Source organism: Contarinia nasturtii, unplaced genomic scaffold (assembly GCF_009176525.2).
Source record: "Contarinia nasturtii isolate CC-2019 unplaced genomic scaffold, AAFC_CNas_1.1 Cnas_scaffold_187, whole genome shotgun sequence".
Classification (NCBI taxonomy): Eukaryota; Metazoa; Arthropoda; class Insecta; order Diptera; family Cecidomyiidae; genus Contarinia; species Contarinia nasturtii.
The window spans coordinates 5,345,408-5,372,876 of record NW_022197544.1 but is presented as its reverse complement, the minus strand read 5'-3'; the positions used below and the strand labels follow the sequence as shown (position 1 = coordinate 5,372,876).

Below are 27,469 nucleotides of genomic sequence, written 5' to 3'. Positions count from 1 at the left end.
GATTTTTTTTGTTAATCCTGTCGATTCTGATACATCTGGTTGATTTCAACAGTTTTTATATATCTATTCGATTTTTACTATTTCTTTGGTTACTAACTTATTCATACAGTTTTCCGCCGTTTTTACATTACATTATCTGTCGGGTTCAAATCGGTCGAAGTGACACAGTTTAAAAAAACGGCCAATCTTGGTGTTCAGAAGGGAAAAATAACGTTTTTTTTTTTTCTTTCTGTTCGGAGGGGGGCTATGAAGGTATTTTTCTTTGTTGCAGAAATATCGATACAAAAGAAAATTCACTGAAATAACATCACAGCGATTAGTTAATCAGTTGTCATGCATTATAGTTTGTTTTTTCATAATTAATGAATATTAGGTGTGCTCGACGGGAGTGATTGTGAGCTGATTTGCAAAGTAGAAGAGAGGACCTATCCATGAAATGGTGCTGTATATGTGTATATATGTATTTGATTTGTTATGTATATGTTTTTCATCGTTTAAGCGATTATTCGTGATTATGCCGTACGTGACCGAACTCCAGAAACCTTAAATAATTTTATTTGCTTAATTTTCTATATTTATTTTATATTTTTTGTTGTTGTTGTTATTTTTCTCTACTGTGATTTAACGATTTTTCACCCGCATTCCGTAAATGGAAGCTTTCAAGCATGTCAATATCAATAATCTAATGTGTCTGTTATTATAATTCGCATACGACATGTTTTGTTTTTGAATTAAACCTCTAAATGAATTCGTTGATCAACAAGGACTTTTCACTGCTGCATCGACTCGCTTTCTTTTGAGATCATTTCAAATCAAATAATGTCGCAGATTTTCATTTATGTTAACTCAATATTACGAACTGTCTCACTGCAAACTGTTCTCGTGCTTAAATTAATAAATTTTCTGGTGATAGAGTAAATCATGCTCACTCTAATTTATCCGCACACTACTTTTATCGCTTCAAAAATAATTTTTCTCGCATTATTCAGTTCTTTATCGCGAAATTAAAACAAAACAAAGAAAAAAACCAAATCATTACACTTTGCTGAGGAAAATGAGATGAACGACGATTACGTTTTCAAGTTTTTTTTCTTCTTTGCTAGAATAAGGTTGAATGGATCTTTTTTTTTTGGTTGAGTGTCATAAATAAATACCACTTAACATTTTGGTGTTCGATTTTTATCATATTTCGAAAATCTTAAATCAAGTCATTCTCTCGATATAGTTGGTTGAGATTGTTTGTGTGACGAAATGATAAAATTCAAATGGCAATGATCAGATAATTAAATTTTAATTAAAACGTATGTGCCTGTGTAAATTGTGTGTTTGCCTTCCAATCACCTTTACTTCTACTATTTTTCAATCGCATTTATGTGGGCAGCGACAAGAATTGGATTTTTTATTTTGTATTTTTGTTTACAGGCAAAATTATGAACGGTGACTTCTATTGGAAGATTTATTGGCAACATGTTTCGTTTTTTTATTTTGAACCAATTTTTAATCTAAATTACAAGACCCTTGTTGCGATTAATATTCGCGATCTCATTCATGATTACACGTTCAGCATTTTTCGGACAGTAATTTCTCTCTAAAAAAAGAAAATACCTTGAATGTACAGTAGTAATCGGAAAAACTACGGAAATTTTCTAAGATATTCTATGAGAGAATTTTTATCAGCGAAAATGACTCAACGATCATACGATCTTCATCTCAGTTTAAGTGCAATTTTTCAATCTACGATTGATCGAAAGAAATCCGTTTTTGGTTGGTTTGTTGTTGCTTTTTTTTTTTCATAAAAGTGCATCCTATCTAAAAATGTTTTAAATTAATTCTAATTATAGTTTCAAGTCCATAATGTAATGAGTGAGTGCTGATGCTGATTCTTTGCGTAGTCGGTCTCTCCTTGTTTCTTATCGTCTAGGGCTTTTTTTTGTATTTTGTGAACACTACAAATCGTGTGTGTGTGTGTATGTGTGTGTGTGAAATGCTTTAAATGAAAAAGTCAATCGTTCCACATATTTCGTGCTCAAACTCTCTGCCAGTCTATGTATTTCGGATGGATAGCCATCCGAGATATTTTAGAATATCTGGATATTCAACGCAACTGCACAGCGACAGAGCTGTATGCGTCGCAAATAGAATCTACGGTATGTCGCGATGTATATGTGTATCAAATGCCGCACGTACACAGTCACACTGTGTCTGTATTTTACGTGTAGCGACATACCGTAGATTATATGTGCGACGCACACAGCTCTGGCTCTGTGCAGTTGCGTTAAATATCCAGATATTCTAAAATATCTCGGATGGATATCCATCCGAAATACATAGACTGCTCTCTGCTCTATTTTCTATTTTCATATGGCGTTTGTGCATTTAAACTAAAAGCCATGTTCACACTACTCCATTAAATGTACCTTGTACATTTGATATGCCTTCAATTTTGAACTATGGTTTTTCAATGAATTTTTTCACATCGCTAAATTATATATAGATGTTGATTTGCTTTTCATTGTGATTCTAGATATTTATTTTATTTAACTGTAATGGATTAAACGGCAGCCACTTTACTCGCCTGGTCCCAACTGTTTAATCGTTCGTTTGCACACTCGACATTGACGATACAAATTAGCAACGAAATTCTATCAAAATTATAAAACAACATTATAAAATAAAGCCAAACGAAAACAAAAAAAAGTTAAAAAATAAATTGATGCAAGCATATAGTTTGGAAATGTTCAAAACGATGGATTAAATCAAGGCAAACGAAACGTGAACGGTCAATAAAAACAAAGCAAATGGGAAAATGGATACAAATGAAGAAAAAAAAAATCAAAATAAAAAGGTATAAAATATCAGTATATTTGATTATAATCTAAACAAAATTAAAGTAATAAAAATATGTACAATTTTAAAATCGATTTTTTTCTTCAAAAACAAAAAATACACATGAAATATCAAAGGTTTTAATTTGTTCAATCATCATTATTGTTCGAGTTCATATTGTTGTTGTTCGTTTAATCGCGCATTTTCTAGGAATACATTCCCGAAATTTGAAATCGAATTACATTCGCAAGTCCAGTTGCAGATACGATTAAGTGCGATTGCCAATCATCTCATGCTTAGCACGAACAACATGACGTTTATAAATACGAAATCAGTTGAGACATTCGCGCGCGTGTGTCTGTCTTATGGATGTATATGTGTATGTGTGTGGGTGTGTGTCAGCAACAGCAAATCTCCTCGTAACTATTGTTTTGAATGTTAATAAAGTGGAAGTGAAGGGTGCATAGGCACATCATGCAAACATTACTGCTTCATTCAATCATTGTCATCTGTGTATCTTTTTTTTCACTCATTCTATTTCTCTCGTTTTTCTTTTAAATATATTTGTTTTATGCAAATGATCTCACGTCCAACTTAACGAATTTCTTGTGAAACAAGTAATATGAAGTGATAAATTGTCGTCTCTTTGACATATTTCGAGCGAAGGAAACAAAATCCAGAATATTTTCCCTTGTTACTTGGTTTGTTAGACTGTTCGATAATTGTATGAATTTTGATGTGATTTCGTATGGAAAGTGTTCATCGAAACAATTTCCATAAATTTGCATTTCGGCTTTGCACACCGTAACTGTTTAATTCTGTTCACATACGATGGTAATTAAGTTTGTCTTCAATCTTCTTCTTTTTTTGGTATTGATGGCCATCTTTCAGCATACGTTTTCATATCTTGTATGGTATATTGTATACATATTTGCACTGCATCTCGGTTTAATGTTGATTCCTTATTTGATTTTTCTTTTTTTTTCTCTACGTTTCGTGGCTTCAGCTAAACTTTAATTTCATTCTTGGTTGTATTTATATTCGCTTTACTTCTTTTTTTTTGTTGCTAAATTTTGTTTGTATTTTTTTGAATAAACGAAGCGCAAAACGATTCTTTAAATTAAACAAATAATGACGTTAGATTGTTTATGGCAACGGGGTAATGACTTGAACATATGTCTGAGGGAAGTAACCAGTTCGACCGTTGACGCTACCCTCATACCAATTTTCATCAACACGATTCAGTAATTGAATTATATCATTTTCCTGCGCGAGAGAGATAGAGAGAGAGAAACAATTTTAAATTAGATCTTTGAATCATCAATGGCAAATGATATTTACTTTGAATCCCAATTCTCCTGGATTTTCTGGATCAAAATCGTAAAGTGCAGAGCAGCATGGTCCGGAAGGACGTTGTTGTTGTGGTTGTTGCGGCAATGGAGTTTTTGCTGGAGACCGCATTGGTGATGGCAAAGGTGATGCTGTAATCGACACAGATGAAAACAACACTTATTAGAATAAGTTGCATTTATTTGTCGCCAGAGAAACAAACAAGAAAAGGCAAAATGCATTTTAGTTTTTTTTTTTTGAATTTCAACAAAGAGTTTCATGCATATAACAAGGTTGATGCAAAATTTAAAATGTATTCACCAAAATAAAGTGAAAAGTTACACTTTCGTTTATTTTGGTGCGCAATTAAAATAAGCAGACAAATAAGCACACTTCAAACTCGAATCAAATGTACTTAGTATAGTTAGAAAATAAACTCATGCAAACATTTTAGAATAAATATATCATACAAAATGTGTAATATCCAATGACAATTGACATGAAAAAAATGTCGAATTTTTTTGTTTTTTTTTTTAATCAAAAAGGAATAAAATAAGAGAAGACCCAATTTTTGTAAAGATCAATAAAAAATTTCGGTATATAACAAATATTTTGGCGAAAATGAAACCATATTCCAAATCCATAATAGTCAGCGTAAAAATAACAAATGACATGCAGTTATTCCTCAAAAATAAATTAAACGAAACCATTGTTACCAAAGCATCGATTGTGTAGATACTTTGGCTTATTGAAATGAAGATCAACATGCTGGTATAAAATGTAAATTGATCTAAATTAAAGCAAAATGGAGATTTGATTTTACCGTTGGTCGAGTGAGATTGCACTTGACCATTATCCAATTCCAGATGTGTGGGTTTGGTTACTGTATGTTAAACATGAATAAACATGTAAAAGAGATCAGATATAGAGAGATAGAAAGAGAGAGAGAGATATATATAAAGAGAAATGTTACAAACGGCCGAAAATATAACAATCAAATTTAAATCAAACAAAAAGAAAACACGATCCATTGGTCATCAAAACAAAGATAATTTTGACAGCGATAAAGAAAAATCAACGTTTAACAGAGAGCTTATAACATATTATCGAAATGATTGTATTTAAGTGTCAATTGAGTCAATCCTATCCGCCTTGAAACATTTTCAAAGTTTACACATCAAAATTGGACAGATATATTTACTAACATAATCACATACATTTTTGTATGTATACAGATTAATAATTGATTTTTTACAACGAAAAAATGTTGCAACATTGAATAAATTCTACACATCGGAATTTTGATAACGATAAATGTGGACAAATTGAATTTTGAACTAATGACATCAAATTGATATTCTGTGTATTTCATTGACAACTTTTGAATTTGAGTCAAACTCCTTAAAAATCCATTGTGCATCCACGCACAAACTTAATGCTTGCTCGATGATCCAGTCGATTTATATGTCGCCTCTTCATCACGACAAATATCGAATATGAGAATATTTCATTTTACACTTCAATATTTCATGTGATTCATTTCATTACGGTGTATTGAAATCGAATCGAATGTTAGAATGTTAGTGTTTTGTTTGAAGTGTTTGTTTGTTTTTAGCAGAGACTGTTCCTCAGAGCACTGAGGACTTTAAATATTTCACTCCTTACTTCAGTGCAACCCTCCCCACATATTTTGCTCTGAGAAACAATCTCTGGTTTTCAGTGGTGATTATTAATTCAAATGAAATTGTTTGTCAAACAGATTAAAAAGAAAACAAAAATGATACGCAAGTACTTTGAAGATAGAATACTGTTTTCTACCTACAAAATACTTTTATACTTATGACAATTGTTAGAATAAACGACGTGAAATTCAAATCAAATAAAAAAAATCATCGCTCAGAATTCAAACAATATGGCAATGTTACATAAGTTTTGTGAGTATACATCAAAATGCAATCTCAAATTCACAACGAATACTCATTCAAATGGGTGAGAGAAGGGTTATTCATGGCATCTAAACAATAACAACAACAATATATTGAACAATCCACATCTTCAGTCCACAACAGATCGAAGCCGACTTTGAGCGATTTGCGTGAAAAATGATTTAAAGCGCCTATCATTGACACGAGAGAAAAAAAAATGTATACTAAACGAAGAAAGCTGCATTCATATCCCCATGTTGACTCCATTGTTTGCTTTGTGCCTATTAACAAATCGGAAAAAATGTGTGTGTGTTTATTTAATCGCGAAACACCAGATATGAAATTCGATTATGCTGATACCAACCACCATCACCACCAAATAAATAAAACCCTTTTGAACATTTAAATGATTCATTACGATTACTTTGAATAGTATTAAGAAAATTACTACTTCCCGGTAGTACACACATTCAATCGATACTGTAGGTAAAATTATTATTTAATGAAATGGGTGAGGATATACCAACGAATAATATACATAAAATGAATTCAAAGGATACTATAAACTTAACAAATAATCACTCTCGACATCGAGTTTCATTCTTTTCTTCTTTTTTTTTTTTTTTTTGATTTGAATCACAAAATGCTAATCATTTAATGAGTGTTTGAAATTAATTTAACAGGTGCATATCACAGCATTCAAATGACATTCCAAACGTGAGCACAAGTTTTTGCAATCGATTTTGTGGTGCGTTGGATCTTTTTTTTTGCATTGAAACCAATGACAATTGGAAATAAAGTTCCATGGATTCTTATCACGTTTCAAAATGCATTTGTTCAAACAGAATAACCTTTCCTGTATGAACGATGCTCCCATGATCGAAGTCGAACAAAAAAAAACTGACAAATGTGTGCGAGTGAAAAGATGCGAAGTTTGCAATCGATTCCAAATATTCGTGGATGGATTTGATGATTCAATTAAAAAAAAAGAAGAAGAAGAAAAAACCGATGTTGAGCAACCGAAACCAGTGAAATGTAATATTAAACCCAATAAAAGAAATGGTAAATTATAACTATGGGAATAAATGTGGATGAGGAAATAAAGTTTAAAATAAAAAAGAAAGGAAATGAATTGAAAAAGGATAATATAAATTATTGCTGAGGATGAATGAAAGTGAAAAACAAAAAACAAAAAAAGGAAATTAAAATTCACCTGTCCACGGATCGTTGATGTGACCATTTTGATTATTAAAATTACTAAAATGATTTCTATTCGATGTCGTTGTGGTGGTGGTGATGTGATTTGATTGAGTGGCATGCATTGCCATATTTGACATATTTGCGGATGGGAACTGAACTGGATTTGGCGTCCGTGTTACTGACGGCGGGGAATTCCATGCATTTGCCCATACATCCGTTGGTATCGCACTCATATCACTTAACAACATATTATTCGTTGAATTGCAATTGTTTATGTTGTTTGTATGGCTATTTGTCATTGTTGTACTATTGAAATTCAATAATAAATCGTTATTATTGTTTGTACGGTGCGACGACGATGATGAGTGATTTGAGGCGGTCGATAGGCTTTGCTGTGAACCGTATGTTCGACTTCTCGCAAAATTACTGCTATGAATGATATTTGTTTTCGCCAAATTCTGCTGTGAGCTGAACATATTGTACTGATTGTTGTTGTTACTATTGCTAATGCTATTGTTTGTTTTATTATTGAATAAATTGTTTTTACTGCTTTCGTAATTTTTGTGATTGTTGTTGAATTTGGTATTGCTACTTTGATGATTCATTTTATGTGAATTGGATGAGAAATAACGCCCACCATTTCCTAGCCCATCGGATCCAACGACACCGACACCAACACCCTCAATATTCAATTCGGCCAATGTTTTCGGTACGAATTCGCCCTTTGGACGGCTTGCAGCCTCATCACGCCTGAAACAAATTTAACAAAAATTCCATAATTTCTTTGCATTTTTATCGAAATATCATATTCAACTTTGTATCCCAATGAGATTTTAAAAATGGCATTTCATTTGAAGACCACGACACTCACTTTATTTGAAGTGTTTCAACTAATCCCTTCAAAATATCAGCACACTGTTGATGATATTCCAGTAATGCTTCAGAAAATGTGTACATCTGCGAAACTTGTTCCACCTAAATTATAATTTAGTATTGAATTTAACGTTACTGCTGCCATTTTCAATGTAACAAATTTTCATGCGAATAATATTTACATCATTTTCCAACAAGTTGTACATTCCCAATTGGGCTAAATGTAATGACTCTGCAAATTTCTCCTCGGCACCACGTATTTCATCGTCTGTAATATGAGATCCTTTGTTTGTGAATTTTCCATTCGTTTTAAAATAACAATGTTGGTTTTATTTTTGTTTGCATTCAACATTCATGCAAACCAAAGAATGTTTCCAAAACGAATCGAAATCATGAAAAAGGATGAAAATAATGATGGAAAAGTAAAATATATGGTTGCCAGCATCATGGCCAATTTAAATGCAATTTCCAATGAGCAAACGTCAAATCAACCGAAAAAGAAATAAAAAAAAAAACAATAAAAATAAGAAATTATAAATATATAAAATCACAACAACGAAAATAAATAGATCATTGAATAAATTATGTCGATTAAAATGCAATTAAATGTTGTTTGAATTGATTTAATGCAACAAATGGAATGCAATTTTTTTTCATGAAAAAATCAGAGTGTTTCAATGTCATAATTTTTATTTTGCGCGCGCTCAGTATCCACAATTCCATGTGCCGCTCCATTGTATGGCCTTACCTTTTGCTTGTCTACGTCGTTTGCAATCATAATCCAAACGCCGTCCTTGCAATTTTTTACGGTGATGCTATCCGAATGAAACAAACACAATACCAAATGAACGGTTTTTTTTTCTCTTAAAACTCTCATTCATTCACTCACCATAACTTCCTTCAGATCTTTCGTTTGTAAATGATGCAATGGTTCGAGGAAATTTTGTTTGATATTATCATCAAGTGAGTATTTTATATCAGCCATTTGTCTCAATGATTCACCCATTTCAATTAGAGCTTCCGCTGTAAAACGAAAATTCATTTTTAGAAAAATCGCAACTCCCATTTGCACGAAAACATGTGAATATCATACCAAAAATACTATTATCACCGAGCTTTTTGCCATACATAAGCATGCAATCGGAGAGTAAACCTTCTGGTTGTGGATAGGTGTTGCTTTTAGCTTGGCCAGACAACTTCGATATCCCTTTTACGGCAGCCATTTTAGCTCGTGCTGTTGGATTCGGCTGAAGGAATTCTTTGGTTTTGATTTGTATCTCCTCAACCAACTCATTTGTTACGTCAGTTTTCTGCAAATAATAAGACAAATTCAACAGTTAAAAAAAAAGATGCGCATTGAATTGAAATTCACTTACCCTCTCCATGTCCATAAAATCTAAATCTAGTTTAGTACCCTCAGCGCCACCCATTTTCTCGGTAACATACTTAAAAGGTTGAAGAGAAGAAAAATTGAAAATAGCATCGATTTATTTGAAGTAAAAATACAACAGGCATACGCATTCGTTTTGAATATTAAAAAAAGAAACCGAAAAAAAAACAATTGAGTATGCCTGAGATGGTATTTAAGAATAATCCGAGATTCATAAGCTCGGATGTAGCCAATTAAAGCGGTTGCAACATAATGATCGCGAAAAATTCAACGAAAATGAAAATTAAAGAAAAAAAAAGAAACACAATTACACGTGCTAAATGTTTACGGCAAATGGTTAAGTGGCCGCATATTAACGCAATTATAATTAACACGTACTGCCTACCATAAAAGTATATGTTTCGATTTCGCTTTCAAAAGCGCGTGTGCCTCTTTTATATATTTTTTTTTTTTCATTTTTCATTACAAACAATCTCAATTTATTGCTTGTAATGAGTGATATGGTTATTTGTTGTGTGCGCGCCTCAACAATCTGGTTTTTTTTATTTCATTTCTTTTAAATGCGTTTTTTTTCTTATTTCACATATCTGCACACAATAAGAGAAAGTGCAAACACATCAATTATATCTTATGCAATTTGATTAATTGTTATATTTTGCCTTTTCACTCACTTTTTTTCGCTGGGTGATAGCATCATTCGATTTCAACTCACCTGATTAGCTTTATTAATTTGTTTCTTCAGTCCAGCAAATGCCATCGTGTTTTTCTTTGTGTGCTCCACTTTTATTGAATAAAAAGACGACAAATGTCTATCTTTGTGTTTCTTTAAAAATTAAGCCGACTTTCGGATTCTCAATGCAATGCAATTTGTGTGTTTTGCCGATCTTCTCAATGAACGACTCAATGAGATTTTCTTAGCTGAGTATTGACAAACAGATCAAAAATGTAAACAAATTGTGTTTTCAATTTATCTCTTTTTCCCCAATGTGGTGCGACTGAAATGTCCAATGATTTCGTTGTTTTTTCGATAGTCAAAATGTCTTCGTTTCGCCAGCGATCCCTTTTAAAATTGCCTCAATTTTGTCGTCGTCGTTTGTTCCATAGATTATCTCTGAAATGTGTTCAGCTTGTGTTGAATCAGTTGTGGTGTCTATGCGCTGTTTCAACTGAAAATAAATAATAACAACACATAATTACTATTTGCAAACGTGATAAATGCGTAAATACCTATAATTTTAAATGAAAAATTCCAAGAATTTAAAAATGAAAACCCAACACACCAATTCAAATAACCTTCGATAAATTTTTGTATCAAGAAATAGAGAAATAGAAGAAAACGACGATGCAATCTGTGTTTAGTTGCTGATTCAAATTGTCTACAATCCATTATTCTTATTACCATTGTTATTGTTATTGTAATTGTCTGTTTGTGAAAATTACCACATGCTTATCAAAATACATAAGTGATAGAGCTTAGTTCTCACAATAGTTTGATTGTACGATGTATTCAAGTGTTGGCAATCAGTGTGTGGGTCAATGTGCGTATTTACATTCCCAACGCCGAACCGTTGAACAAAAAAAGAAAAAAAACAAATCGAATCAACAAGAGCGTTCATTCTACTTAACTTAGCGCAACTGAAAAAAAAAACAATTCATAAATAGAACACAGCTATGAACGATGTACACGAATCTGAAAGCAATACAATTGACAAAACAATTCAACATTTGCGACAAACGACAGCGATGACGACGTCGACAGCATCATTCATACATTTATTATTACTTTGAAATGGTTTCATTTTGATTTCAATGTAGGCATTCGGTATTTGCGCAATTGTCACCATAATTTCATGTGCGATTATGTCTATAGAGGAGCTGTGAGAAAACCACTATATTCACGTGAGCTGTCAAGAAATTTTTTTATTCATGCTTTACACCTTCATTCCAATTCGTTGGCTTCATTGTACTTGCTGTGTGTGAAGGTCGTTTAAATGGGGAGAAATTAATGTACATGTACGAAATCGATGTACATGTCATTTATAAGTTATATTCCAAAAGATCATGAAATTGATTTCTTTTTCACCTTTGACACAAAATTTATTACGAATGTCTGTGCCAAGATTAAATTGATGCAAATATCATGGTTAAAATTATCATCGATGTTCAACCAATTAAATTGGTCTTATCAAAAATGACCATTTTACTTTATCTATTCGGTCTTTGATGCGAATGCTTTTGCCATATTACGTATAACATACGTAAATCATGCCATATTTGTCAATATTGATATCCGTGTTCAGACAACGATAATATGATAATGATACAACCATCATTGATAAATTGATACTAATATATCAATCGCTCAAGATAATGCACTTAAGTATCGTCATGCCCCTCTCCAATTCTGCAGTTCCTTTCAATTAAGTGCCAAAGTAACTTGCTTTTATATTGGTGGAAAAATTATTTCTTCATCGACACGGTGAGTTTACAAGAAGTTTCGTTGCGAAAGAACCAAAATTATTTCTGCTTAATTTCCACTTCATAACGCTGAGACGAAAAAGTTTCATTCGCTTGAAAACCATTTATTGTATTTTGTAAACTGAAAGTAATTTTGTGGAAATATGTGCGAAACTACTTTAATTAATGGCTGCGTAATTGTTGAAAATTCATGTGGAATTTCACTTCAGATGTATACACCAAGCGCACCTCCAGCCTATGAAGATGTTTTAAATCAAATGCCGAACGACACCTCACACAACTACCAAATCGATGTGCCAACTCAAACGCAACCCCAACTTTCAATTCCCATTCAATCTCAACGTTTCAATTCATCGCCAAGTGCAGACATTACATCAAATCGAATTGCAATTGTCAGCAGTAAGATTTAATCGATTTAAATTCATTTTCAAAAGGCTATTAGTCACAACAGCAACGACCACTAAAAAACATTTGTTCATTTCACAGGAACAAGTGGTGGTTTTCAAAGCAGACTCTGTACCGGATGCCATTTGCCATTGCGAACCCGAATTGGTTATCGTGCAACGGGAAAAACACACTTGACTTTTTTGCTGTGCTGCATCTTTTGGTAAGAAAATGCAATATAAACGCGGAATATCTCAAGTGTTCTAAATGGCATCGTGACATTTTTAGTTGCTTTCTATGCGCACCATACGTTTATTGCGTGGACTCATGCCGTGAACCTCAAGTGTATTGTCGAGCGTGTGGCAGTATGGTGTTGCTGTGATTTATTTTTGGTTGAAAAGCTTGCGCAAATTATAACAAACAAATTAAGGTTTGAAATTAAAAAAAAAAAATAGATTCAGCATAAGATAAAATGTTGGCATAAGAAATTTGTTCATAATGACGCTTGACTAAATTAAAATAAAGTACTGCGTGGTAATCTTCAAATCACACTTAATGCTTTTAAAATGGGGTATTAACATTTGAAACGTTCTTGTTGTTTTTGTGTAGGACTGACATATGTATTGGAATATAAGGGAGAAGACGATTAGTGCCTTATTTAGATTTCTTTCTAAAAAGTATTTACAAGTATTATCACTTTACTTGAACAAAAAAAGAAGAAAAAATGATGTTGTGAACGCAAACGTGGGCGGTTAAAAACTATTTTACAATTGGTTGAAAAGAATTCACTTGATTTAAGAAAAAAAAAACATTGATTTCAAAAAATATTCATTTTCACACTTTTGAAGTTCAAGACTGATTTTTTTTTGTCCAATCAGTGAAGGTTTCTCGTTAGCCAGCATTGTCTTAGCCTTGGTTTACACCAACAACTGGTGTATGCCAATCGTTAGCCAGCTATCTGTGTGACTACGTACGATTCTCACTGACGTTTATGAGTGACATTCAACTCAGTGTATATATGTATGTATTAGTGCTGGTTTACACATTCGTTAGCCAGCTAATGTGCCCATCACTGCTTCCAATACAAATAACACAATTTTAGTTAAAACCTATTTCAGTAAATTGCATTTTCTGCAGTTTGGTGAAGCTACCAAATAACAGTTTTACAAAGTAGGCAATTTAAATTCAACCATCAATTTCGTCAATTGCTTAGTCGGAATTTATTTATCGTAAATTAAACGGTGGTCAAACGTCCGAAACAATAATTTGCTTTAGAAATCCACAGGCTTAATACACATTTTTGAAAAAATATTGGAAGTTAATCATTCATTTCTGCTGGAGTATCATTAAACATTGTGAGTTTAGTGATCGTGAGTGTGATTTTGTTTGAAGTTTATTGTAAAATGATGGAGAATTCTGGATTTATATGACGTTTATATTGCTTTTTTAGATGTATGCTCCCAGTGCACCACCACCACCACCATCACCATCATATGAAGAGATCCAAAAAACTCTACCGATCAACGTTCTGTACAATCAAGCACAGTCTCAATCTCAGTTTCAGTCACAAATTCAAAACCAACAACCGGTTTATGTACAATTTCTAGTGCCGACAGCAGTTCAAGTTCAGTCCGTACATAAAACTTCGAGCCCAATCGCAAAAGGAAATAATATTAATAAAAGTGAGTGTTTGTAAATAGTTGTTCAACAACAACAACAAAAAAAAAACATCAAACATTTCATCATCAAATCATCCTCTTTTTTTCTTTAGATGTGCACAAAAAGCTATGCACGAGTTGTCAATCACCGCTAATGACGCAAATCGGTTATCGAAGCACATGAAAAACGCATATCGCATTTCTCTGGTGTTGTCTTGTTAGTTTTTTTCTTTGTGCACCTTGTGTTTACTGCATGAACTCGTGTCGCGAACCTAGAACCTATTGTACCACTTGCGAGCAAATGGTTTTGGCATAATATCGTTCAAAACGATTAAAATAATCCAATAAACTTAAAAGCCCCGTCAATTTCAATCAAATGTTATTTTTAATAAAATTATGTCAATCGTATTCGGTGAATTTCAATTTTTAAGCAAATATTTCATGAATCTTACAGAATGCAAATTATAATTCTCAATAACGGTAATATTTTTTCCTCTTGTTGCATTCAACTTTAGATATAGTGGATTATTGAATGTTTGGCATTTTGATTTACAAAATAGTTCTATGAAAATGTCATAATAATGAAATTGCATACAGCGATATGTAGCAAACAGCGTTGCGTTTTGTTAAACAGGTGGGTATCAATGTCATGGTTGGATATGCCACAATTAAAAACCATTTGCAGAAATGGAATGATCTTAGAAATTGAACTGTCACGTAGTTTGACCGATATCTTGTAGTTAAGGCTCAATGTAGTTTCTCAAACAGTGTTGAAAAGTTCTGTTCCAATAATTGTAAAATAGCATCAAATGATTAACAGTAGAATTTTCTTTTTTGAGCAATGCGAACCGTAAACAAAGTTCGGTATGAGAAAAAAAACTTTTCAAATTATTAAATAAATTCATTTTTTATTTGAGAATATTTATTTGTGAAATATTTTGGTGTGTTTTTGTGGGGAATTTTCATCTTTCGCACTTTTTTCGGTCGTGAATCGTGCGCAATTTATACAATACGACGAAAAACTATCTTCTATATCAGTAGTCAAGTTTAATAATTTTATTGAAGACAATTGTCTATTATCGTTAATAATTCAAAAATAGCGACAGAACGAGTTAAAACAAAAATATTACGTCCGTTTGGAATGCTGCAAAAGATATTCTAGCATTTTCAAATTGATATGATAATAAAGTATCTGAGGCCTGCTGAGTATTTGTCAACTTTAATTTAACACATAAATCAATTATTTTGCTGTATAAATGTATACAACTTTGATATACTTTTTTTAAGGGGCTTAATTCAAAATTACAACGACTGAATTCTATAATAATATCTAAATTAACTAAATTTTTCAGCAAACGAATGAATTCCAGTGAATTCTACGGCAATTTCATTCAAATATGTGAGATAGTGGTGAATAGTTTCTGCTGGCAATTACTGCAATATTCATATTTTGTGTAACGAAATTGTAAATGTTTTTTATATTTTTTTAATAAAAATTAATTTTATTTTCAATTTTGAGCGATTTTCTATCGAAAACAATCGGAAATATTGAAAAAATAATAAATTAAAAAATATTGCGGTTATCATAACCTCACTTTATTACTTTGACACATTTCATTCTATTCACACGAATTCACCGATTCAAACTTTCACCGAACTCGATTTAAAACCGTGAATTCCTGTGAATTTTTTTTTTGCCGTATTAAGCCCCTAGCTTTTTTTTTAGATAGTTAAAAAAATGGGAATTCTCCAAGGTCAATGGGCGAAATTTCATTGGGTGATAATGTGAAAGAGTGAAAAAGTGTCAAAAATTTGAATACTACCTCGTCTACAAATGTGTAAATTTGTCTGAAAATTGAGCTTGATTTAGTGAGATGATGAATCATAAAGCGCGCTTCACATTATACAATTTAAACCGACCGAGAATTGTTTGAGATAAACAAATGACGTTTATTGCAATGAACTATTGAATGCCACAAAAATGAAATAAATCAGAAAAACATGAGCTGTAATCAGAAACAGTATATAATATAAATCTCTTTTTCATATTATATCGCAAATTCATTCGATTTTTTACTTTGTTTATCGGATTTGTGCAATCTTAATGGATTTCTGGTGCATTTGTGAACAAAGTCGAATTTAGACGCAAACGAATATGCAAATGAGTTTTTTTCCTCAACATTCATTCTTATTGCTTCTTTTTCATTATATCTCTTCAATGACGCATTCGAGTTTTGTTGAAATTATACATTTTGAGCAGAAGACGAAAAAAATCGTCCTACAGTTTTAATTAAATTTAATTTTGATAATTGAATGGTTTCCAAATTAATTGTTATCAGTGAGAGGACACTGGACTATGATTTTGAATTGGTTCGCATTAATCTGACATTCCACTTGAATTATCCACGCACAACGAAAATAATTGTAATTTCAACTGCAATATTTGGCAACCGACTTCTTCAATGGAATGCATTTCATGCTTTGAAAATGAAAAACGATAACAAAATATTTTGCATGCAAATAATTGCAAATTGAGTAACTATACAATAGAATAAAATTGTGTACGCTCTCGGTCCACAATTTCATTCACACGAATCTATTTTTAATATCATTTCAGAATGGAAAATATTGTAGTCACCATTGACTATCTCAAGAGTCTTCAATCGCACGAATTGAGGGAGTATTTTTGCTAACAAAATATTTTCTTTATCTTCGGTGAATCGATTGTTATATGCTTTATATAACATTTTTGATTAAAAAAAAAGATGTCTGCGGAAAATTCAACTAAAAATAGCGATACAATATTCTGAAATTGTGAGAGTCAAAAAATAGAATATCTTCGGAGATTTTCTTTTATCAAAACGTCGGTGGCATCGCATCGCTTGTAAATAACTAATTATATCATTTTGATGCACATATATAAGCTTGTTTGATATGATTTTCGGCTTAATTTTTCCTTCCCCAGCGAAAACATAAGCATAATTAATAATGTGTTCGACATGTATTATTCTGTTAGTAGTGGATTTTTTCACATTTGTTCTGTGTTGTAGGTAATTTTTTCTTGAAATAAGAGATGTTTTATATGGCCGAGCTATTTATATCTTTCAGGTAATTTTAATATATGCATTCCATTTGAGTTTGCATACCTTTTTCAAAATGCTCTTAACATAAAACTGTCCAATGTGAAACTGCTTTATGTGTATGACGGTTCTTTGATCCGTTACATTGGAATTCCACCTCTGAAATCGCCTTGAGTAATTATAATAATGAACAGGTGTATGGGATGTGTGTCCATTAGGCACACAAAATGGCTATGATTTATCTATAACGCATCGTGTTTTCTTGCTTTGTTCGGTACAAATCTTATTATGATTGAATGAATATAAAATTTCAAATCGTTTGATAAGTTCTCATTTCTTTTTTCATTGTGACTTCGTATATTTTACATGAAATAAATTTATTTTCTTGCATGCAACGAAGAATATCAACAACAATTTAATAAGAAATTGCATTTTCAAGTGTTTTTTTTTTTTGCTTTAATTTGTGCATTGCATCAAAACCTAATTGATTTTTTCTTGCCTTTTTCGCTCATTACTACATGTTATTTAATTTTGTTCAAGAATAATGTGGCACATTGATTTTCGGAAAAATCAAATGGAATCATGTTATAACCGGGCACAAAAATAATCTTCTACACAAAAAATAATAAATGGTTTTTCTTTGTAAGTTTTTACAACAACAAAAAACATTCTCCCGCACTTGCAAAAGCTTACGAATTTGGTCAGTGCGTATTGTATTGAGTCAACTAACTAAAAAGCGTATGTGGTCTTCAAGGCTATATGCAAACTGATGAACGAAACGGGGGAAAATCTTTATTCACAGTAACACAAAACACGCTCATATTTTATGTGTGTGTACGGTGCAAAGAACATTTTAAATTATCAAAGGCCGTTCAAGATTGTTTTTCCTATTCAGATCGGCATTCGTACTAGAGTCAATGGTTTTCGTCATTTCATATGTTTGTGCATGTGGTTTTTTTTAGTATTGTACTAATTTGTGTTAATTTTGCTTTTGGTGAACGATTAAAGTATTTAATCAAAGACAAATTTATCACACAAACTGTGTAAATAATTTCAATTTGGTTTGTTATTCATGGCATTTGTCTGGTTTAATGTGTGTCAATAAATAAAAACCGTAATTCTTGTATAAAAAATACACATTGCCCGTACACCACTACCACAAATAATAAGCGATTATCTTATTGAACCGAAAATACCAGACGAATGCAATGGCAATGCACAAAAGTGATACAAAACTTCGATAAGAAGTCATTACAAAGTTAAGAATTGAAGAACATTGACTCTTTCAGGCGAAAGCATAAGCATTAATTGTTATGTGTATTTGTTATTGTTTCCATTAGAGATTGTGTTTTGTTGTCATTCATTCACATTAACACCAAAATCGTCTTATCTATTCACTCACTATTGCATTTTCCAAATGAACGGAATACATACTACAACAATTCCGAACACACGATTCCAATGCGATATACGGAGCGCAAAACGACGAAGCGAGAAAACAGAAGAAGAAAAAACGATGCAATTTAATGCAAATCTGCCTCAAAATATACACTGAAATATATGATCGCTGCGAGTTTTAAAGTTATTTATCTTTTTGTTTGTATTTTCGTGCATCGTCTTGAGTGCTGCCGAATTGCACTAACAAACAATAGATTTTATGACATGAGAAACGAAAATAATATTAGAGATTTTGAATTCATTTTTATCGCCCAAAATATATGGCGCAAAAGGAGAGCATCGTCTACACCAAATGGAATGTGTGAAATGATGCTATTATGAGTCGGTGAAACCTTCAAAACAACCTTCAAACAAAAAAGATTTTCCAAATAGAAAATCCAAAGCCTCTCCATCAAATCAACCTAAGAAAGTTCATAAGGAGTAGAAACAACAACAGCGAGACACACACTTTTTGTATGTGTGTGTGCATGAGAAAGAGAACGGGAGAAATGGATAGAGAGTGGAGCTACAATGGCAAATAATTGAAATAGTTGAAAAGGTCACGTCGAAGGTGTTCTGTCATTATCACTAACACTTTCGCTGTCCCCCTTTCAATTCATTTTACTCTCGTTCTAACATGTTCGTTTATGCAATGGCTCTATTTTTTTACTTCTAACCTTTTTACATGTCAATTCTGATCAGCAAAATATTTATGTTGTTCCCAAGCAAATCGAATCATAAAGCTTATTCCAGAGAATTTCTGTGATAATTTATTGACCAAATAGCAAATGTATATCAATTCGTATGTCTTGACGATTCAAAATGTTCAACATATTTGCTACATTTTAAAGTGGTGTACTTCCATCGACTTTTTATTACTTCATTTCGTTGAAATTTCAATCCAGATAAAAATAAACCATTTCATTTTATCTTGTTTGTTGTTTTCTATTTTTGTTTGTTTTTTTTTTATTATTATTTCGTTTATTTCATTCAAGTATTTAAGGGAAAAGAAAGCAACAATCAAAATACTCTGTATAAAATTACATTTTCTCCATACAAAATAGGTGAAGATTCATGCATGTGGCCGTCCGTGTATTGAGATTGTTGGTTCTTGCACCATCCTTGACATTGAGCAAGACAAAAGACTGAAACGATTCACTACCTCATATGGCATTGAAAAAACTGGAACACCAATATAAACACATACATGCATTCATTGGGCACTGCAGTTATTTTAGTTAGCTTTTTGGATCATAATTGAGTCCGACTATATTTCTCTAAAACAATTGATAATGTGAGTTCATCAAACATATTTGTGGCAATATTTTTTTGTATTTCTATGTGATTCTCTTGATTTTCTTCTCTCTTCGCATCGGTCTCTCGATATTCGTTGAAACAAAAGCAGAGCAAATCGATAGGAATGATGATAAAAATATGCGCGCTTCAATTTCATTGAATGGGAAATTTGATAGTTTGTCATAACTGGATTTGAAATTCAAATAACGCCGTTTACGATGTACCTATGTGTTCTACTCACAAACTCACGGCTACCGCCAAACAAAGTTAGCACAACAATGCAAATGAATTTTTATAAAATCGCGATGGCGATTTGTTTTTAACATCCGTAGATGAATTCCAAGCGAATGTGTGTTGTGCGCGTGCACAACACTCTGGCATACCGAATGTTCTATGTAATAAGTAATAATAGAAGCGAAAAAAAAGAACAAGGTCGTTATTATGTATATACATTGCTTATGATTTTGGTCACGATACGGATTTCCACTAATAATAATTGAATTCATTGTTCTGGCGTTTGTATGGGTCTATTTATGTACGCGCTAAAAGCATTCACATTTAATTTTGCAACTTTTTTTTTCGACCGCCCTCGTACATCTAAAATATATAATTAATAGATAAGCTAAACAAATTGCGAATTGTACGCCCCATGAACATTAAAAAAAAAACTTTTTTTTTGTGTAGTGAAGAATTTTTAATCTCATGCCAAAGCTTAGCAGAAAATTTTCACTGACATTTAGAGAGAAAACTTTATATTATTATCATTATTATTATTAGAATACGCCTAGCTAACTTGTTGATCAATATATCGGTTTGCTTTGTTTCATATCGGTCGGTGATGACCCGGAAACGCATTTTGTGGAGGTGTAAAACAACCCCAACCAATTTTGCTTTGACCCATTCACTTTTAGTTGTCATTGGATTCATACTATTTTTTATTTACTTGTTCATTCACAAAGTAAAATGTTATCTCTCGGTTTGAGGCGATTTAGCGGAGGACACTCAGAGAGAAGATACCGTTGGCGTAAAAGTCAGCTTCTACCTATATTTATCATAATTTCCGGGAAGTGTCTCATATCGGTTGCTGGTCGCATATAATTTAATAGAAAAGCACAAAATACAAAGAATTAAATCCCAAACGCAATAGATACACCAGCAATTTCATGCTGTTACAGCTGTTACAATAACATGAATGACACACGACTATGGAGTAAATAAAATGACAGTGGCGGAAAGCAAATCATCATTGAATAAAACGCACATGAAATGTTATCGATGCATTTAAAACAAGTTCGTGGAAGAAAAAAACTCTCTTTCATATAAATAAATGAACTGGTAATGACGACGCACGAGGCATCCGGAACGATTTTCATCTGTTCATTTGTCGGATCTGTTGTCAACCGAGATCCGGGGTGGATGAGAGGGTATGAGATGCCAGAGATGGAGAGCGAGAGAGAGAAAGTAAATAAAAATCTCAACAGTACTTCAACCGTCCTTCCTAATTCCGTTTGAAATTGTTTGTGTGGGCATATTATTCAGTACCTTGATATTAAATAGAAGTTCATGAAAATTCGTTAGAAACCAAAGCAGATTAAGCATTGACTGACATACGAATGAATCATTTTGGCATTTCTAAAGAAGTACTCTTATCTACATGTATTATAATTAAATATCTGTGGTCGAGAACAAACAACCAACACACAACTCTCTCGTTCGATGGAAATCAGCACATTTCCAAATGAATCAACATCAAATAATTTTGATATTTTATCAAGAGACACACGCACATCGCACCACGCACTAATATGACAAGACGTATTGTTCCATTCGTTTTTGTTGCTAATTTGGTTTCAAACTTGCTATTATCGATCGAAATCCCAATTAATTGAAAAGTATTTGATATGAGTTATTTGGTATCGGTTTTCTTTGGAATTTCATTCGACAATTTGAAAAGCAGTGAAGCCATTTAAGAAACTTTTTTTCTCTCTCTCTCTGCATTTCAACGTTTTTATATATATCGACGCATGCACGAGCCTTGAACGCGCTCCAAAAGCAGCATCAAGCATTCATATTTCGAATATAAGTATATGTATTACTTATTTAATATGTACTATTTTCTGCAGTCATTTTATTGCGGTACATTTCCTCTAATAATGGTCACTCAAACATTTATTTACATTTAAACTTATGTTGTGTTGCTTTTCATAATATTGCGGGGTGGGTGTGCGTAATCAAATGCTTGCGGAAAATTTCCGTTTAACGAAAAGAAACAAAAACAAAACGGCCATTGACGATAAATGAATATCATTTTATCGATAAAATCAAGAGTCATTACATGTTTTAATTTCTTTTCTTTTTTATTTAGACATTATGAAGAATAAAAGACGATTGCTGATCTTCGAATTCGGTTATGAAATCGGCAGTTATGAAAATGATACCAGTATCGAAAACGGTCGGCAGAGAAGTTTTTTGAACATTGGAAAATTATGTGATTAAATTTTGCAATCATGTGTCTAGAGGCTGTATCCTTCTGTATTCGTTGTTTGTTTGCATAGTACTTCATATTTGATGGCACATAGGTATAAATACCATATCGCATTTAATCTTCTTTAAAATTGATATGTTTAAAGCACTCTAACATGGTTTACATTGTGGCCTAAATACCAAATTTATAACGAACAACCCGTAAATCTTCCCGATGGCCCCCCACATCACCGACAACATCATCATCAGCATCTCATACATATATTTCGTCATCGGTGTATCAATATCGCTCGAATGGAAGAGAGACAAAACAAAAAAATAAATCGCGCATCGTCGATGCGGCATCGAAAAAAAAGCAACCGAAGAGAGAAAAAAGCAAAATTGAAAAAGAGAAACCAGTGTATTAATTTTATCAATTTGGTTGTGTATAGAAAGTATGCCGTATAATATGCTTATAGTGTAGCATAGTGTTTAAGTCGCGCAACTCAATATGCATGATGTTTGGCGCAATCAAATATCTCATATCGCTTCGTGTAGATAAAATATGCTTAATTTGGCAACAAATAAACGGCAAGGAGACACAAATAAAATAACGCACACACACTTACATTCAGCAGCATCATAGTGTCTCAATAGAAAAAAATACGTTCGCCAAAATAAATAGACGCAAAATATAGATTTTGATGATTCGTTTTTTTGGGTCAGTTTTTCTTTTTCGCGAAACATCCGAACAATTTTTTGAACGCCGAAGAATTTCTGAATGAACGAAGCATGACGAAAGAAGAAAAGCACAAGAATGGCAATGTGGAAAAGCAGCAAGCGAAAAAGAAGAAGAAGAAGAAGACGAGGTTGACGTAGAAAAAATGTTCTAACCGGCGTCAACGATTTTTTCTCTCTTCACTTCTTAAATATTCTTAGCTCGAGCTGATAAATTTCCAGCACGAAGAAATGCGTCGACCGATCTCTCCTGCTTGGACTACGCACTAAGCACTAAAAACGGTCGGAAATATAAGCACGTATTCAAATTGAATTAAACTAGAAAATAACGGTTAGAAAAAAAAGAGAATATATAAAATGATCTCTTTACTACATTTTATTTTTATATTTTTTACATAGCAACGATGATGTACAAGAAAAAACGTCATATTCAAATAATTTTCAAATATGAAATGTTTTCATTAGAAAATAGAAAACTCATTCAACAACAACAATAAAAAAGAGAGAATCGAATAAGAAAAACAAGGCGAAAATGCCGTAAATTTACCGAAAATAAACAAAAGGTAGTCACATATAATCATAATGTTCACGGTTTCTGAGAACCCCCAAAAAGGCGAATACCTCACACTATGCACGATGCGTAAAAAATAAGCATAACACGCGTAAAGTACATACAACACCTCTATTAAATGATAGTCATCAAACTCAATACAGGCACATATTTAGGCAACCTCATTTTTGGAACATTGCTCCGTAATTGCTTGGCAAAATACACACGATTCTTGTGTTCTACTCTATCGTTGAATTCAGTCTTTGATTTTAATGCAGGGTCGACCCGATTGAATGAATGGTGTGATGAGGTGTTTGTCGTGTAAATCACATCGTGAGAATATATGTGCTCAACCATTTGAATTTTAATTTAAATGAGTATGACATTTTAAGTGAGCCTGAACCACTGGCACCCATCTAATGTCAAATCGCCAACCATTTTTGCAATGAAATGTGATTTGTTTCTTTTTTACAATGCCTCTGATATAGTTCAAGTTCAATATATTTGAACGTATGTATGACACGCGCGCAATGAATCCATTATGCATTCCGCGAATATGATTAAAACATAGCTAGATATGGTTCTATTGACATTCATTCTTTTGTGGTATAAAATAAGTTGTTCTATCTTTGAAATGTTCTTTGAATAAGTTGTTCTTTCTATAATAATTTGTTTCAAACGTGTATGATTTTGCATAAAATACGGCTTCACATTGAGCTGCAATTACACCGACAAATTGGAAAAAAATGGTGATGCAATATCTCGATGTGATGTATTTGGCAAAACACACATATATATATATCTATATTTTGTTGTATTTTATTTACAATGAATGAATTCGATTCTATGTGTAGGGGTTTTTTAACAATAAAATTATCAAGCCGAATAAACAATCGAATTGGCGATAAACATGTCTACATTACATATAGTACATGACGTACTACACCCACTATTTTTCAAAGGTAATTAAAGTAGCTTTATTTTTTTGTCTTTTGCTCTCGTTCATGGATTTTTTTCGGGGCGTTTTTCTGTTTCAAAAGTAAAATACCATTGATGTCATCATCGACGGACGATTTTGTTGTTGTTGTTGTTGTCGTTGTTTCATTGGTGACATTTGTTGTTTGTTGCAGAATTTGAAAATAATTTGTTGTGCAGCAATTGTTTGTTGTAATGCTGTTCATTGATTAGCAGCACTTATTCAATCACTAGTAATTGCTTCATTGTACTGATACCGTTCAATTCTAAAGTTACGAGAAGACGATTTGCCAGTGCTTGGCACACACAATTCAACGGCACCGTTCAAATCAAATGAAACGAAACAAAAATCTCGGTTGTTTTTTTTTTTTTTTTTTTTTGATTATCAAGAGGCATAAGAATGAACGATATACTTGTTCATTTTCATTGACGCATATGTGTATATATTTTGAATTTTTGTTATTATGTATATATACACACATATTTTTTTTCTACTTCTTCAACTTGTTTCGATTAATGAATATTGTCGCGCGCACCAACACAGTCACACAATTTATACAATAAAAAAACACCATCAATATATAACGTAAAGGAAATGATTTTGCATGTGTCTTTTGCCTTTAAAATTTCCCCCAAGATTTGTCCGATCTTGACAACTTGGCTCATTTATTATAGTCGAAGAATTTCAGTTCGTTGCATGTATGTATGTATTCTAATTTTAAAAAAAACCAACAACAACAATAATAAAAAAAATAATTTACGTGTTTTGCAATCGATTCAGGTGGATATTCCAAAAGAAAATGAAATTATTTTCGATTGCATTGACTTACATACACATTTAATGACACACTCTCACATACATGGGACGTCATTTATTTGAAATCGAATGGAAGGAAACAAAAACCAAATGTCGTCGACGTTTTCTTCTTTTTTTCCCACTTTTCCTCTCTCTTTTCTTACAAAAATGTATATTACCAAACAGAACAAAACGTAAATATATATTAATATATTTTTTCGTATAGATTTTCAAACAAATTTGCTTACATTGATTGAATCTAGTAAATATACGATACTCTTTTTTTAAAATGCTTTTGGCCTTTTCTGTTTGAATCGCGCGTACTATCACACACCAATTTATAAAGAAACTAGAGATATATACACAGCACAGCACAGCAGCGGTAGCAAGTTATAGCAGTTAAGCTATCTAGTTATAACTCAGCGAAGACAAACTAGAATTGACAGTACCAATGATCGCCATCTAAAAAACTGTTCACACTCAGTAAGCAATGACAATGTTCAGGCGTTTCGTCTCGAATATTTTACAGCGCGAAAAGATACCATGAATGGATACATCAATGAGTGCGAACGAAATAGGTATAGAGTGCAATTGAAGTAAACGAAATAAGCAAAAAAAAAAAGAGAGAAAAAAAGTGTAAGATTCTACTACATCGTAGAGAAAGTGTGTGGGTATTTGTCGATTTGAATGTGTGCATGTTAGGTACGCACAAACAAATAAATACATGCTCAACCATTGATATTTACAGGCAACACACAGACACACTCACACGCATGTATTTCATGCAGCCGTCATGGTAGTCTTTCTTCATTTCTTTCTTTCTGCATAGAAGCATTTTGCTATTTTGTCCTTCTCGTTACAGTATTCTCGATTCGATTCATTCACTCGCATAATGGCTTTCGATTTGAACGAAAGAGAGCGAACGAGAGAAAGAGAGAGAGAGCGAACTACAACTACAAGTGCATGCAATCGCATACACTAGTGCGCAGCTGGTGTAATAATCTATAATCTATACATGAATTTTGCAGGGTGCATACAAACATCCATTTATTATGAAACGACGAAATTTTTACGCAAACACTGAACTTTTCGTGACATATTCGATTATTTTGAACAGATTTCTACCCTGTACCCTGTAACCGAATCTCTGTAAATTAGAATGAACATTCTGATTTACGTTGCATTGTATTTGTATGTGCAAATGATGTAATAGAAGCAAAAAAAAATCGTTTATTTTATGAATTGTTACATTATTTAATTTTGATGATGACAAGTAGAAGAAATGATTTGTCTGGACAATATTTTTACTTCTCTACTATCAGTTTAATGCTTATGAATTATAATTCGATTCACTTCTTTCGTCGCTTCGATAAAAAATCAGCAAATCAAAGTTGTGGTAGTAGATTTTGATAGTAGTTACGTCGTTTCTATCATGCGTAAAATTAACGATTTTCTTTTCATTTATTGTCTATATTTGAGAACGTCGACTGTATTTCGTGATTCATTCATGTTATTGAATCAAAATCCACAATCACCACATGTACATAGTAATACAATTCCGATTTAATGTATATGATTTTTTTTTGTTTGCAAAATTCAGATTTCCTTGGAAGATTATGAGAAATTGATAATGGCGATGATTTTTTAAATTCAAAATAAAATTAAATAATAATTAGTTAATGAGAGGGTTTTTATATCTTGCACATCTCCAGCCGCTTATTTCAAATTACATTATAGTAAATGAAATTATGTTCATGAATGAAACGCAACGAGTTTTTATTTCATGTTGGCGTCTCCACTACGTTGGGTGGTACAATGAAGTTCATTTTTTTTTTCATTTAAAATTATGGCCGCAAAGGAATCTTTTGAAATGGTTTTGTAACAAACCCAAATAGATTCAGAAAGGAATTTCAATCATTTTTTGGAACGCAATATTTTTTACTTACCATTTCTTTTCAAAATGCATTGTTTTTTTTTTTATTGAAAATTCAAATCTATTTTTTTCGAGTACAGTCCGTTATTTACTATCTGCTATGCAAATCGAAAAAAAGTAAAAAAAAAGAAATAATAT

The 27,469-nt window shown here is 32.3% G+C and overlaps 1 protein-coding gene and 1 long non-coding RNA gene across 15 annotated transcripts; one reads left to right on the top strand and one right to left on the bottom strand.

The window, feature by feature from the left end:
• Positions 1-2,841: 2,841 nt before the first annotated feature.
• Positions 2,842-25,874, bottom strand: LOC116352028 (endophilin-A). Of its 10 annotated transcripts, none has more exons than XM_031784222.1 (12): positions 25,647-25,874; positions 10,256-10,709; positions 9,530-9,598; positions 9,247-9,463; positions 9,043-9,176; positions 8,902-8,968; positions 8,336-8,436; positions 8,152-8,255; positions 7,294-8,030; positions 6,311-6,361; positions 4,168-4,307; positions 2,842-4,092 (listed from the first exon to the last, which is right to left on the bottom strand). In XM_031784222.1, exons 2-12 carry the CDS (start codon positions 10,298-10,300, stop codon positions 3,973-3,975), a joined length of 1,785 nt encoding a protein of 594 aa, XP_031640082.1. In that variant the 5' UTR covers positions 10,301-10,709; positions 25,647-25,874; the 3' UTR covers positions 2,842-3,972. The 10 variants fall into 10 exon arrangements, with proteins under 10 accessions (XP_031640082.1, XP_031640087.1, XP_031640090.1 ...); XM_031784227.1 differs by having other exon boundaries at positions 8,336-8,421; XM_031784230.1 differs by lacking the exon at positions 6,311-6,361 and adding an exon at positions 4,979-5,038 and having other exon boundaries at positions 7,918-8,030; positions 25,647-25,873.
• LOC116352030 lies at positions 11,940-14,471 on the top strand. 5 transcript variants are annotated; one of them, XR_004202250.1, is made up of 7 exons: positions 11,940-12,022; positions 12,231-12,420; positions 12,508-12,628; positions 12,694-12,835; positions 13,015-13,760; positions 13,856-14,087; positions 14,177-14,471. It is a non-coding gene; the product is annotated as an uncharacterized LOC116352030 (long non-coding RNA). The 5 variants fall into 5 exon arrangements; XR_004202251.1 differs by having other exon boundaries at positions 12,694-13,425; positions 13,524-13,760; XR_004202248.1 differs by having other exon boundaries at positions 12,694-13,425; positions 13,508-13,760.
• Positions 25,875-27,469: the final 1,595 nt, after the last annotated feature.

What these genes read in the sequence shown, in the direction of transcription:
- LOC116352028 (XM_031784222.1), bottom strand. Translation starts at nt 10,300, where the DNA reads ATGGCATTTGCTGGACTGAAGAAACAAATTAATAAAGCTAATCAG. An exon ending in CGGTGATAATAGTATTTTTG is followed by an intron (nt 9,177 to 9,246) that starts GTATGATATTCA and finishes TTCGTTTTACAG; the next exon opens with CGGAAGCTCTAATTGAAATG. An exon ending in CATCAACGATCCGTGGACAG is followed by an intron (nt 6,362 to 7,293) that starts GTGAATTTTAAT and finishes ATTTGTTAATAG; the next exon opens with GCACAAAGCAAACAATGGAG.